Source organism: Pollachius pollachius (assembly GCF_949987615.1).
Source record: "Pollachius pollachius genome assembly, chromosome: 2".
Lineage (NCBI taxonomy): Eukaryota > Metazoa > Chordata > Actinopteri > Gadiformes > Gadidae > Pollachius > Pollachius pollachius.
The window spans coordinates 6101277-6116667 of NC_136935.1; the positions used below are offsets into that span (position 1 = coordinate 6101277).

General features: G+C 48.0%; 1 protein-coding gene across 1 annotated transcript in view; it reads left to right on the plus strand.

The window, feature by feature from the left end:
- The window catches only part of disc1 (DISC1 scaffold protein), a 50315-nt gene extending 47516 nt beyond the window's left edge, over positions 1-2799 (plus strand). Inside the window, 1 exon segment of the mRNA XM_079729046.1 lies at positions 1570-2799. Coding sequence (XP_079585172.1) covers positions 1570-1800 — 231 coding nt within the window. The 3' untranslated portion in view covers positions 1801-2799.
- The last annotated feature ends 12592 nt before the right edge of the window (positions 2800-15391 follow it).

Genomic DNA, 15391 nt, shown 5'->3' on the forward strand with positions numbered 1-15391 from the left:
GGTTTTCGAGTACCGTGTGGTGATGCAGGGAACACCGAGAGACGGAGACAGCCAGCGAAGAATGGGAAAAAATATTAACATCAGAACTCGACCAGAGCCCAACACTGAGTCACACTTTATGCACGGCGGCGGCACTGGGCGCCGGTTGTCATGGTGACAGAAAAGGCCACTCCGTCCTCACCCTTTTGAAGGTCCTTATGGCCATTGTGCTCGGAATACACGAAGAGAGATCTCCAAATACCAGATGAACGGAAAGACCGTCACAGAAGAGCGGTATTGTATGGCCCGGAGGTCGGGGGGGGGGGGGCGTTCTCTCTGTCATCCCTCTGCAGTATTCATGGGGGGGGGGGCTCTCTTTAATGGGCTGAGCTTAATTATGAACGAGGACAATCTGTGTCCACGCAGAGAGCCGGGCCAGCCCCTTCCACCCCGTCCGAATTTCTCTTTGATTTCGCCGCTTGCTTAGGACGGACACTCGCACAATTAATTTGGAGTCCCTAAGCAGGTTAAACAATCCCACCCCCCACCTGCCAGACCCCTCTCTATTGATGTCAGACTAAAAGGCCGTATCACCGAGGGTCACGTAAATAATTGAGTTCGGGTTGAGGGGGTCTGTTGGTCTGTGTGGCCACCAAAACCTCCCTGCTGACTTTACTGACGAGCGGATCAAGAGTTACCTCAAGTATGACTGGATGATCGGGACTTTGTGTGTGTCAGGGTTAGGTTATGGGTAAGGGTTGGGGGAGGAGGGGTGTTCCTGTAGGCTCTCACAGCTATAATCATTAAAGGGGTGGTATTATGCCAACAGGTGTTACTGTGTTTAGCCACTACAAGCAATTAAAAAATCAGCCTTTTTCCTGTGTTTTAGTGACATCACAAGTGGTAGTTTCCACCTAGATGTATGATGGATGGATGAGCAACATTTGCTACAGTCCACCGGGGTAAGCTGGTAGACTGATCTATCCAGCGTACATCTAGGTGGACACTCCCACTTGTGATGTCACTAAGGCCCCGCCCACACAGAGCCGAAGTCTTGTACGCTTTGGCCGACCGCCCAGACAGATGCGGCGGATCCGGTGCCCGAAAATGCACTTTTCTGAAACCAGGTCCCAGGGTGGATTCAAATAAAAACAGACCTATGCGTTTTCGTGTTAGGATTCGTGTGGACGCCTGAAACGCAAACGATGACGTCATCGCCCCCCCACCAGCTGGGCGACGTTAGAGTTGCATTTAATTTTTTTATTTAATTTCATTTGTATTCTTTTTTCTAACGCCTGGTAATGGCTAAACACACTCACACCTGGTGGCATAATATCACCCCTTTAAGGAAGCCCGGACCACATGAATCATCGTTCCTCTTTGTGTATGATTGTGCTATCTGGGTGTGTGTCCTTGTGGCATGCCTGTTGTCTATCTGTTGCGTTGCGACAGGCTGTCGAGGTGTGAATGCGGGGCGATGGGATTATCTTATCAGCGTGAGTGACATTGCGCGATGCTTGCTTATGTGTGTGAGTTAGAATCCCAAGCTTCTCCCTCCCAGTCATTTACCTTAACCTACAGCGTGCACAGTCCCTCGCCAAGGAGGTGCAGGAGGTCAAAGCCACCCTTCAAACCATGCTGGCACAGCTCAAAGAGGAGGAGGAGGAGGAGGAGGAGGTGGAGGAGGAGAGGCATAGGACTGCGATGCATGATTGCGATCTCATGGAAAATGGAATTGAGGACGAGGAGGAGGAGGAGGAGGGGGAGAAGGAGGACGAAGAAGAGGAGGACCAATATTTCAGTGACAGCTGGGACATCTGAAATGGAAAGTAGTCTGACCAAGCACTCACCCAGAGACAGCTTTTATCTGCAGCCTGACCTCATCTTAGTGGTGGCAGCAGCTTCATATCTGTTTAGTGGCTCCCACACCCGTCCACTGTTATATAGGAACGAGGACATTCCAGTGACAACTCCTCGGAAAATAAACGCATAGCATTTAGATGGAAGTGGCCTTTTTTCAGTAGAAAAAAACCCATAAGTGCATTAAACTTGAAGACCATTTTAAATATACATTTTGCCTAAATAATCTTGTAGGAAAGCCTAACCAGCAATTGCTAAATTGTGCCTTTGGTGTCAGTGCCTCTGAAAAGTGCCACCCAAGTGTGTATTTATCCAGCTGTGTAGGACAAGATCTCTTTTGATCGCATCGAGGCTTCCTGTGTGTAGGCTCATTTGAATACAGGACCAAGTGGACAATCACACACTGTTACGACCACTGAACTGGAACATGACTTCCACATGGTTTTAAAACTAACAATGCGTCACATTTTCTGTTATGACGCAATCTGATTGGACTTGATGGGATATTGAAGTTTTTGATAGCTTTGTCCAGGAGATAACTTAAAATCGTGTGGTGCTAAAGAAGTTACTGTAACTTGAGCGCTCTATTTGTTTTTGCATTTGAAGAAAACTTTATTAGGATGTGATCATTGTACATTCCTTAATGCAGGCTCATGTAGTGGGATTATGGTTTATCATATGCATGTAATCAATATTAAGGGTTCCGATATGTGTGTATGCACACAGGGAGGTTATTTTTTCAACTGCTGTTTTTGTTTATCCCAAATAAGGCACTTTTTTTTTATTTCGTGTGTGTTTTTAAATTACGTTTTCATTGTGTGAGATTTTTTATAAAAAAATATATCCAAGATCCTTCAAAGGAAAGTATCATAGGTCAAGTATAACATCATTCCGCAAAGGTATAACCACAACCTCTTTTGAGAGACATCCAATTTTGTATTTTTACAACTGCGCCTAACGTACTGCCAAAAAACCACTGTGTACCGCCTTTGTATTATTTATTCATTTCCTCACTAATTACAGCATGCTCCAGCCCACCCCTACCAAACACATTGTCCTGGTCGTTCTTCTTCTGACCGCTCGCTTGATGGATGCCTCTCTTGCCTTTTCATTGAGAGCTGAACACAGTGCTAACCCAATAAAACCAACCGATCAGGGGACGAGGAGGCAAGACGGACGACCAGGAGACAACGCTGAAGTCATAAACGTCATGCCCTAATCACCTAGGGAACTGCAGGCGTGTGTGTGTGTGTGTGTGTGTGTGTGTGTGTGTGTGTGTGTGTGTGTGTGTGTGTGTGTGTGTGTGCGTGTGTGCGTGCAAGGGGTTAATCTCGCCCCAACACTGCCGGTCTTGTGTGGATAGACTAGCGTAGAACCCCCCCCCCAACCACTATCTTTCCAGAAGGCCCTGAGGAAATGGCAGGGCTTGTTTTCTCGATCCTCTCCTCTTTCTTACAGTGCCAGTCTGTATTTGTATTTTGGGGTTTTTACGACCCCCTCCCCACCCCTCCGGGTTAGGGAGGGGGGGAGAGAATTTCAAAGGCTTCCCTCTGTTGCAAAGCCGCCCGTGCGTAGGGTTGTAAACACGGCTGTCTGTTTACGGGCCTCCTCGCCCAAACAATGGGGGCCCTCGTACATCCCAGGAGGGGACAGAAAGAATGGTCTGTGGCCGGGCCAGCGGGCCCCCAGAGCATCTATCACGTCCAGACAGCAGCGTGCAGGCAGGCCCTGGCTCTCAGCACAGCACCCCCTGCCTCTTAATTGAATCGGGGGATCGCTCCGTACGGCTCAGCACAGTTCATACTCTGGTGTTCATGGATTTCACCGTAGAAAAGGGAAAATCTATTCTGAGCCAATTCAGAAATCGACTTAGTTTCCCCGTGATTGGATCCTCCGCGTTGTAGAACATGCATTGTGAACACATGGATGTGTCTGGGTGAGGGATTGTGATTGGTTTAATGTTCAGATCAAGCCCGGTTTGGCCGCCTTGTGAGTGAAACTGGGAAAGCTGTTAGTCCGTACGTATCGCCCATTCAGACAGGGAACATGGCCCTGTGGCCTCTGTCAATTTGCCACTGGATCTGTGTATATACGATCCACTGAACGGCTGTTATCATACGAGTTTAATAGTAGCCATTCATCTTTTCTACATGTTGAATCGTACTTTTACTGCGAATACCACTTAGAATGTTTTGGTATTCATGTTTTTCTTATTCTCTGGGTTTGACATTGGAAATCTGTGCGTATGTCATTCCCAAATGGCTCTTGCCGTCAAAGCATGTGAACTGACAGTTATGGCTGTGAGCCGGAGATGGATGTTAAATGAACGGATCACAGTTCAACAGGACACAGAGATGATAACTCCCACTGAGGAACGGGACTTTCCCATCACTCCCTTTTCAACAGTCCCTTCACAGCTGGCGTGGATCCTAATTCCGATTCATTACCATTCATTACAATGTGTCAAGCTTACAATCATTTATTAGGGACTACAAGGATATTATTTTGAGGCGAAAATCCCCCTCCCCAGTGAATAAAGAGAGGTTCAAATTGACAGCCTGACTTGTCTCTTTCAGACGTGGTGTGGAGACCGGGAGGACAGCTAAGGGTGAAGTTGGAGAAAAACAGGAGGTTTCTCGTCTCGTTCCGTCCTCCCCTTTTCTTCTCTGGTGTGGAAGAAAATGAAAATCATTCTTTAATTAGGACTCCTGTAAGAGCGGGACCGCAGCCATCTCTCCTATCAAACAGACCCATTTTCTACCATTTACCGCTGGACGAGAAAGGAGTTAGAGTGCTGGAGGCTCTCAGAGGCTGGTAACAAGCCCAGCTCCTATTTTTCCCTGCTCCTTGTAAAATTAGTGTTATTTACTCCCCATTTCGGAGGGAATTATTCATGGGGAAATTTGCAGTAATAGTCTGCACACGAGAAAAAAAATCGGAGGGGAAAATTAAGTGGTTGGATCGATCCATGTAGACCTACCCTAGAAAATCTAAAGAAATACTTCCAGGAAAGGACTTTTGTGTGTAATGAATGTCATTACGTTTTTAGAAAGATTAAAAAAAAAAAACATCCCGTCGTCTTCTTTTTCATTCGATAAACCCCCGTATAAGTTCCCGTGCAGACACTCAAACCGCGTACGTGTCCTCGCCTCGGCTTGGTGGCGTTAAGGCGCGCCCCCGCGAAGGAGGGCACAGTCACGGGTATGTTGCTAGTGCTGTGTTTTGAGGGCCATGGTGTTGTGACCGGAGGGAGCCAGGGGGCCAGAGCGACGAGCGGTGGCTAGGCTGACGCTCATCAGTCCTGACAGCCCGCTCACTTGGCGCAGGATTGCCCTGCACTGCGGACAACGCCCCAAGACAGACTTGTGTGTCGGTGACACAGCGCGCTGGGTAACAGTGGTATGAAAGCGCTGGCCTTGGTGGTAAGGGAAGCCACCTCCTTTGATTCAGCATGTTGTGATAAATAAGCTGTTGGGTTCGTTGGGGTCAGCGCTGCGGAACACACGTCTCATGTCTTCCATTTGTGATAGCGTTTGGTAATTGGAAATTATGAACGTGGGAGCTTTTTTGCTTTGTAGCTTCTTTAATATGGATGGTAACAACTTTATATCATCATTATTTAAGAAGTTACAAAGCTAACGAGTCCCACATTCAACATTAGTACAATACAATTGTGCTGTTTGCTTTGAAAAGAAAAAAGGAAAAATGAAACAAAGAATAATATCATGCTTTATATGAAAGACCAATTATAAAACAAATAAGATTACCCTCATCTGAACTGAAGAAGGGCAACTAATTTTCTATCCTAGAGCTATCATTGAACACGACCTTTACTGTACGTTCCATAACATCAACAACCACAACAACCAATGTGACACCAGCCGCAGACAAAGGGAAACCATGATCATCACTTCCTGCTGTAACAGGGGGACGATCACACCTCCTCCAGACGCCATCGCTTCACCTTGGCGCCTCTCGGGGGGTGGGTGTAGCGGACGCGGGGGCGTGAGGTAAAATATCACGCCGGCTCCCCCATCCCTCCCACTTATCCCCCGAACCAGACAGCTACCACACCGCGGGACCGAGGGGGGGGAGGGGGGGGGGGGATCGATGGAGGTGATGGATGACGGGCTGGTTCGGTGGTGGTGGTGGAGTTGGCGGGGGTCGGGTTCGGTGTATAGAAGATTGGAGGTGCAGGGTGGATGGGGAAGATGGGAGAAGGTGGAAGGGGGAGGATGGGGGAGTGAAACCACTGCCTGGGTGGAGCCTGATGGGGGTGGATTCTACACCGCACACGGCAGCGGGGCCACGTCATGGTGCGACCAGTTTGGGATACTGGGAGCTGGTTCAGAACTGTCCTGTGGCGGTGGTGATTGATGGTGCGATTTGTCCCAGTCATCGTACCGTATGACGTCGTTGTGGGTATTTACAATTTGGGCATTTAGCAGACGCTTTTATCCAAAGCAACTTACATTAAGTACATTTATCAGAAGAAAAAGAAACAACAATTTATCGCGGTACAGGAAGGATGTTCATAGAACCAAGTGCAAAGCACTAACAATTACAAAGATAGCTAGGATAAGACGCTACACAATGCTAAGTACTATTTTTGAGTGCAAGGACGTACAACATACAATAAGTGGATTTGTTGTGTATTCCTGGTTTGCTATATAACCATTTCTGAAACTCCATCATCAGAGGGTTAAGGGTTCTATATGGGAGCCTTGTTTGCTGCATAACCCCTCCTGGTTACGGAGCAGGATTTCAACACACTAAACAGGGTCATATTGCCCTGGTCTGGTGTGTATATCAGTTGGGTCACGATCATTTGTACACTCCTTTGAGCCCTCCAAGACCAGTATTGATTTAGAACGGAAAAAAGCATCCACTGGGCTGTTCTGGGCTGTGGTGATTTGACCTAGTTCATGAAACCGTCATGTAACCGCCCCCACGAAAGGGCATGGGTAAGGGTAAGCTCCATGCTGGAGACGCTATTTATTTTATTATCCATTAAACTACAGGACTACTTCGATGGGAGCTGAGGCATTGAGTTGCGTTACTTTGGATCACAGCGCGTTAATGGCTCAGGTGTTGAGCGGTAGGCCAACCTCTGCTCTTTGGAGCTGGTGGTGTGTGGCTCCCGGCCAGACCTGAAACATGCGTGTTTTCGCGCTGTCTTAACAAGGCATCTCAAGGCTAATATATGCAAGTTGAACCCCATCCCCAAAGGCCTGCATGGCACATATGTACCGCCACATTAACACACACCCATTGCCACACATGCAAGCACGTAAGCACAAGCACGCACACACATGCGTGTGGATGCATACGCACACACACACACATACACATACACACACATACACATAGATAAAGCTGCTGCTAATGCTGGCATTTAGCCTTACACTGATGTTATCATGTCTTCACTCCTTCGAGTGTTGGACATTTACAGCAGTCCAATATTAAACACATTTTAGAAAGAGTAAGCATGTGTTTCCGTACCTGATAAGGTCATATAGAAAATGTGTTGCATTATAAAATGTGTTCTTTAACCTCTTAACCAGGGACACTTTAAGGTTGATGGATTTGCTGAGTAACATGCCAAAAAATCAGATCTATATAAAATCTAAAAGAACACGTAAATATGCGACACATAAACATACATTGCAAAAGGATTAAATATGTTGCCATATCATTTCTATTTCGTGCGTAATCCCTGATTTGCTGTTATCGCTTGAACCATTGACATGATTAAAATTTTATCACATTGAATTTGTGGAATGTGAGTGTTTATGAAATTCTATGTGTGTGGGCCAATCTCATAGAGTGAACTCCTAGTTTGCATTGATCCCCAAAGCCCCCTTATCTAAACGTGTGTGTGTGCGTGCGTGCGTGTGTGTGTGTGTGTGTCTGCGTCTGTGTGTGCGTGTGTTTGTGTGTGTGTGCGCGCACACGCATGTGTGGCCAGCTATCCTATAACAGTGATGTAAACGGCCAATAATCTGTTGTGAGCCACACCTTATCTCACTAGGCCCTGCATGCGTGTATCGTATGGGCGGGAAAATTGTTTAAACGTACAGGGCTTAAGCCTTTAAAGCACAGCCAAAGCCACGTGCGCTTTCACCACCGCAATCACAGTATTACCCTGTGCGTAATCATGACCTGACCTCTGGGTCGCCCACATCTCGCCTGATCGACAGCCCGGGATGAACCACGGGCTGGTCCAAGGGATTATGGATCAGCTGCTGTATATGTCTCCCTGGATGCACAAGCTAATCACCGCGATCGATCCCCCCCCCCACTGGAGGTGTGGTACGAGGGGACCAAATCCTCTCAGCATCTGCTGGGTATCTGGCCGTCGCGTTGCTCTTCTCGCGGGCCTCGTTTCATCAGACTGAGCAACAGGACTGGTGGGAGATCATCGCGTCTGTGTGTGTGTGTGTGTGTGTGTGTGTGTTTGCTATTTTATTAGCACCCGGCTACCTGAATATTATATACCGATACTTTATATATGTGTGTGTTTGTTATTCAATTTGGCTGGTACTTTATATATATAAACAGTATATATATATATATCTATCCTATATGAACACGGCAACTCAATCATTTTGAAAAACAAACAACTATCACTGTAAAACAATTGAGTAAAAAGAAAATCTATTGTCTTACTAAAAGCAATTTGTGGCAGAAAGTCTATAGTGCCATCAGAAGGAACAAAGCCATCTCAGTAGGAATCGATAGACACACAACAGACCTCATTGAGGACTGTTGGGAGATGAAATGAAAACAGCATGTTGCCTTCACACCTTTAGCCATCAACAGGTATAAAACAACCCAACAGGATGACTTCATGCCCAGGAAAATGCAGTGGGTGGCTGTGGGGGGAATACTGTTGTTGTTCAGGTTTGGCTTTTTACCATACTGCAGAGAATTCGAGAGCTGACAGGAGCTGGGAAGACCAACAAAGTGTGTTGGTCTAATTTCAGGGTTCACCTCTCCATTCCAGTCCCTGTGTTCCAGATTTTTTTGCTGATGGGAGAAAGGAATTGTTTTAGAAAAAATGGTTTGCCCTTTAAATATGTGCAGCCTTGATATTAGAACGTCTACTTTGTAAATAGATTACATTGATTGTTGAGGTCATACATTTACATCTAGGGCATTTAGCAGACGCTTTTATCCAACAAGATATCGCGGGACAGTAAGGATGTTACAGCTTGTACAGTCATAAACAGAATGCATGACGCACATCATACATTGTTGGCATTTGACGTGGTTGTAGGCAATTCTCTTACGCCACTATAGGTTTTCCCATGCGTTTGGGATACAAAATGTCCATACAGAGCCTTATTGGCTGAAGGGAATGTCGGCCCGCACTGATGTGCCTGATGTGCCCCCCCCCCCCCGTACAACAGGCTAGAGTCTGCCCCTCTCAGGGTGTGGCCGGTGTCTCGCGGGGGCTGTGTCTTCTTCAGAAGTTCCCTGGACCAGCTTCCTGTAGGCTGCGGATGTGAACCGAAGACCCTCCATGTGAACACCCTGGAGGGGGAGACTACAGGCTATCGGCGCTGACCCCCAAGAGGTCACGACCCCCCAAAAGTCACCAACATAGCCGCTAGTCGAGCTCTCCTTCTTCCGGAATAATAAAGCCGATGTTTTGGTTCCTGATGTTTGTTTCTTCGGTTTGTCTCTGTTGTTCTTCAGCTGAGAGTTTGAGCTGGGTCTGCGACGTTGGAACCGGTTATTTTGGTCGTTGGGAAAGAGGTTGTGTTTGAGTGGCAGCGACGTCAGGAAAGAAACAAACTGATGATAGCATCATTAGTTCATACTAATGCAAACAAGAGATTCCGTCTGATTCGGGAATTACGAGGGAAGGAAGCAACCCGTCTCAACGGACGCCTGCCCCCCCCCCCCCCCCGTTTTCTTTCATTAGCGGTCCTCTGAGTATGACACACACGCACACACACACACACACACACACACACACACACACACACACACACACACACACACTTTCTCTCTCTCTCTCTCTCTCTCTCTCTCTCTCTCTCTCACACACACACACACAATCTCCACCCGAATCAGCTGAATTCTTAGCTTGTCATTAACTGTAAGCTCCGGGTAATTACTGATAAAAGTGAAACACAAAAAAGAAACATGAATCAATAGCTGGGGGGGGCAGTCACAAATACGCTGGCCCTCCCACGCCACCACAGTTACCATAGCAACGACAGACTCCGGTACCATTACTATTTGTATTATTGTTATTATTTTGACGAGGATGCCATCTCCTCAGTGTGTGGGTCTTTGTGATGTGGAACGTGGCGGCGGGGGCAGCAGCTTCTCGTCATCTTCAAGGTGCCATCTGCAGGAGAAGGACCCGCTGAGCCTATCTGTCAGGGAGCAGCCGGCAGCACAGGTGAGGCAGCAGCAAGGTGAGACATGAAGCGGCCGCCTGGCTGTTCTCAGAAGCCCTCTAAGAGCACACACGCACACAGGAAAGAAAGTTAAGTGAAGATGATGCATCGGGAACAAACGGCAGCAATCTATTGATCTCCTCTGGGTGTTGTGAGCTCCGAGCTCTGCATGGTGCCCCCTGTGTGTCGTTCCTGTGATACAGCAGCCATTGTGTGAAGCTTGGGGGGGGGGGTTCTGTCTTTCACTTTTCTCTTTGGTTGATTCCGGAATGAATTCACACGACGACACCAGCAGTCAAACGGAATCAGTGATTGGCAGCACAACAAAAAAAAACAACGAAATCTGGTCCAAGTCTGGTAGCTCTGCAGGGTTCTCCTCGCTGCCGTCCTGGCCCAGGGCGGCTTCGCCCTGAAAATAGGCTGAGCCCGGCATTCTCACATCTGTCAGCGCAGCGGTTGACTGCCTCGCTAAAAGCAATTACGACTCCGATTGGGCTTAATGACATTGAGGCGGACTCACTGGCTCAGCTCTGGGAGAGGTGAGCCGCTATTTATAGTTCCGCCGGAGAAGACACCTGATGCGTGGCTCCATCAAAGCATCCAGGATAGAGTGCTGTGATCCTGCTCGCCGGGGCCTGATTGGTTCAGGTGGGTTGGGGGATTATTTATTTATTTTTTGGTATTTTTTCCCTTCCTCGTCATGACCTACTTGCGACGCAGCGACGACCCTGAGCTTGCCAAGCGGAGATATGTCAATGCCAAGCGCGACCTCGTTGAGCATCCCACCGGGCCGCCGTCATCATCATCGTCATCATCATCATCATCGCCAACCACCGCCGTCACAATCTTCATCATCGTGATTCTCCTGTAATGAATCAGTCACACAGGTTCACCCACCGCAGAGCGGTAGAGCCCGATGTGAAGCAGCTCCGTCTGTCATGGAACCACGGAGACCGTGAGGTTCTCTCTTCAGTCCTAGATTGTGAAAAGCTTGTTCATTGCTACTGAGGGGAGTTTGCCGATTCCATCGGAAGGCGTCTCTATCTCGTCATTTATCTCTGTTTGGCCGCGGCTCACTCTGGGGTGGCTGTGCACAGCGGTGTCGACGCGAGCGCACGTAGGCCTGATGGACATCTGCACTGGCACGCACTCGCGCAGCGCTGATGGGGATGAATCACGCACACGAGAAATCACGCGCACGTGCGCAACATTTTCACAGCTCTTCTGACTGCATTAGTCGCTCTCCGTCAAGGCTTGGCCACCAGTACGCTTTCCTAGATGTGTTGCAAAGAAACACACTGGTAGCATCTATGTGAAATACTGAAGTCACTTGTGGAGACTACTTTTTCGATGCTGCTAATGGTTATGTTTTTGAACAGTTCTTAAGTTATGAGCTAGCGGCCAGACTCCATCCATTTGGTGTCCAGAGTTTATTATGGTTTCTGTGAGCAAACTGTTGAATCTGGGGGATCTAATCCATCAACTCTGTGTACAACACTACTCATATTGTTGTGGTATTTAGCTTCCCCAACGCCCCCGCCCCCCCCGCCCGTGTAAAACAAGTAAAGGAAGCTTAAAAGGTCAATCCTTTAACTGAGCAACCAAACAATTACATTCATTGTTGCAGTCAGTGCCAAGAGATCAGGAGTCATTTGTATTTTGAAGCGCTTAGCCTAGCTTAGCAGGGATTTCTCCCTGGTAGGCGAAAGCTGAGCAGTAAACTAAATTAACCCCTTGCACATGTTTCCACTGGGCTCTTGCCCAAAGACAATGTCAAGTTCTCAATAATTGGTTCAATTTAGCCCATTTTTTATCTACATTTAAATCATTGGGAGGCTTGGAACATTTTCCTTCAACAAACCCATTGCAGCGTACGCATTTCACATTCCAGACATTTTCGCCAAACCCGTGATTGACTTTCGCACTTCCAATTCCAATCACCCCGCCAATTAAACATTGTAATTCACCCATGGCGCCCAGATTGGACACACTCTCAACCACGTCGCACTGTACAACGCTCTCATCAAACATGCAGTCACATTGACTTTGACTGTGGCCCCTAGAAGCAGGGTGAGCCATGTGGAACACCAGAAGGTTGACACGGTGGCATTTACCCAGAGAGATGAGTGTGAGACCGGAGGGACTCACGGCAGCGTACCCAGTGCCCGAGCCTTCGCCATCAGGATAATAAGGACAATATTTACTGCCACTGATTGGTCATAACAGCATCAGACGGGAGGGGATTGGGAGTGAAAGCAACTGTCTACCAAAGGTCAAGCTGGTCCCGCCACACTTGTAAGAGATAGCGTCGCCGCTGAGCTTCAAAGAAGAAGCGAGTGCCACCAAAAGGGAAGGGTAATAGAATGTGACTTTGACCAAATGTGAAGATGTGGCCTTTTCTCAGTATTTCATCACCTCAGCCAAGCACTGCCGTGGCTGAGGCAGCCACCAGTTGAAGCCACATGTGATTTAAAAAACGAACGGGCCGAGAAGCTCCAGCCGCGATCGATTTGATATCGAACGTGCCTTGTGTTTGATGAATGGGCGAGATGGAGAACTCTAGATGGGTGTTAAAGGGTATTGAATACTGCACGCACGGTTTGGGTTAAAATGGGTGCACGTTCGAATTGAGATGTGAATGCTTTGCTTTGTATATTGAAAATGTGAAGTAACTCAAACATTGTTAAGAATACAATTGGAATGAATTTCATAAGTCGCCTTATTACACTACACTATACATATATATATATAAACATATATATACTATATATATATGTATATATATATATATATATACATATACATATATATATAATAATTCGATTTGAGTTCTTAAAACATAAAGGACATCAAATAGAATCACTTAGGGAATAGCAATTTTTCCCTCGGCGCTAAAAGCCCCCCTAAAAGAACCCATTCATCCAGCTCCATTTATCGGGCACTCTTTATCACACACCCCCAATCTAGACTTATTTCAGGCTCCAGCTGCACTGTGCTGACTGCAAATAGCAGCCGCTAATACACTGACCCCTCCGACGCCGCTGCCTACCAGCAGAAAGTGAGACAGATGTGCCACAGTCTTCCTAGCCCCGAGCACTGGGTTCGGATCAAACAACCTTCTGTGGAAGTTAAAAATAAGCCCTTTCTTTCCTTAACGAAAAAAACATTTTTCCCTCCCCTGATTATTTTAGAAACAGTCTGGCAAGCAAAGTATACGGTCTAAGGTTGGCTGTATGGGGCCTCCCGATTGGGTATGAACGTGCATAGTCATGCCGGTTGATTGACGTAAACACTCACTCTGTTTGTGTTCCCCTGCACCTAGCATAGGTACGCTGAGCTCCTGGGGCCTGTTCCGTTATAGCCCTGACCTCCACCACGTCCGGGAAGGTCAGAGTGCCCGAGCGATGGATACGGCCGTACCTGGGGGGGGAAGCGGTGGGCACAGAGTCAGCAGCATGTATGATATATCGTCTCCGGTACTCCTGCAGGTCCTGTTTGTCCAGTAATGCTCATGTCTTTTACACACAAGGGCAGCAAGTGTTGGCTGTGGCTGCACCCAGATTGGGCAGTGAAGCGAGAGGTTCTCTCGGTTTTTGAGGACACCATGTTGCAGATTTCGGTTTTGTAATATCCGCCTTCCAGCCTTTTGGTTAGTTTGCGATTTTTTCCAAGCACGGCATAACTGTTGTCACTCCTTGTTAAGTTGAGGGTCCCTCCCTGCCAACGGTAAGCAGCCCGCGATGCAGTTCAAGTGAGAGACAGGGTAAATGAGCCGGTCTGTCATGTCTTTCCCCCCCCAACAAAGCTGAAAGCGTCAGCTTGGGTTCAGCTTCCTTCTTGTTCCCGAACACGCTTTTATTTTGACATGCCTATGTATGTGTTCCCCGCTCTACCGTGGAGGCACTTTTTATTAGGAGTGTGTCTGATTTTGACAATCCACTCCACACACACGGCACAACTAAAGACTGAGAACAGCTCGTTTCTACCGTGGATCCAATCTGCATGCTGGAGGACCGATGAAGGCTGACGACGAGTGAATGCATGAGGATTCAATCACATCATATACGTAAACATAAACAATTTTGTCAGAACCCTTTTTCCATTTGTAAATCCAATCTGTATTATCACACCATAACAAGGAAGCCGGTGCAACACTGCGTCTTACTGGTTTAGCTGAGCGTCGTTTGAAGGCTTGTTTGAGATTCCCCCCCCCCCGCAACATGTCATTTAAAAATAATCGAATGCTGAAAAACACAAGCAAAGACAGATAAAATAGAGACAGATCAACTCATTCAGCCGCGGAGGCTACAAAGGCAGCCCAGGCACGTCGCTTTGTGTCATCTCTAAACGACGGGAAACGCTCTGAAATCCCTAGCTTGATAGCACCAGGCCTCCTCATCCAACGCTAACGTTCTCCGGCTCCGGTTTCGACTGACATCCTTACCGTAACCGTCCCGTAATAACAACACAGTATAATCACAAGAATAACTGACAAGGCGGTATGTGATGCCTTTCCATTACTCTCTTCCCCCCCCCCCCCCCCGAGTGCTCGCACAGATGACCTATATATGCTGTGCCGCTCAAGATGACTTCTGTCACCACGGTGACCGGGGGAACGTGGTGGCCACGGAGCGCCTGTGACGAGCCTGCCTTCAGCCTGCCGACACACATCTGCTCTGAATGTAGTGTGGTCCTGCTTTCCATGCGAACCCTTCCTGTCCTATTACCGCCGGGCCCCTCTGAAGCAGGCCAACGACCGGAGACCACCAGGGGACACACACATACACGGCACAACAACTTCTTTGTAGTCTGTTTTCTATCTGCAGCCACCACGGTCAGAGAGGGAGTTTCAGTAGGGTTTTCTTAGGGAGAGAATACGCTTTTGAGAGAGGAAAAGGGGAGGAGAGGAGCGGGGAGGAGAGAGGGGAGGGGGGAGGACAGGAAAGGAGAGAAAGGGAGAGAAGAGGAGAGGAGGTGAGGGGAGGGGAGGGGACAGGAGAGGGGGAAGGAGAGGAAAGGAGAGAAGGGGAGGAGAGGAAAGGAGAGGAAAGGAGAGGCGAGATGAGGAGGGGAGGGGAGAGGAGAGGTGAGGAGGGGAGAAGGAAGGACAGTACTCCCATTCGGAAGTGTCTGCTTTC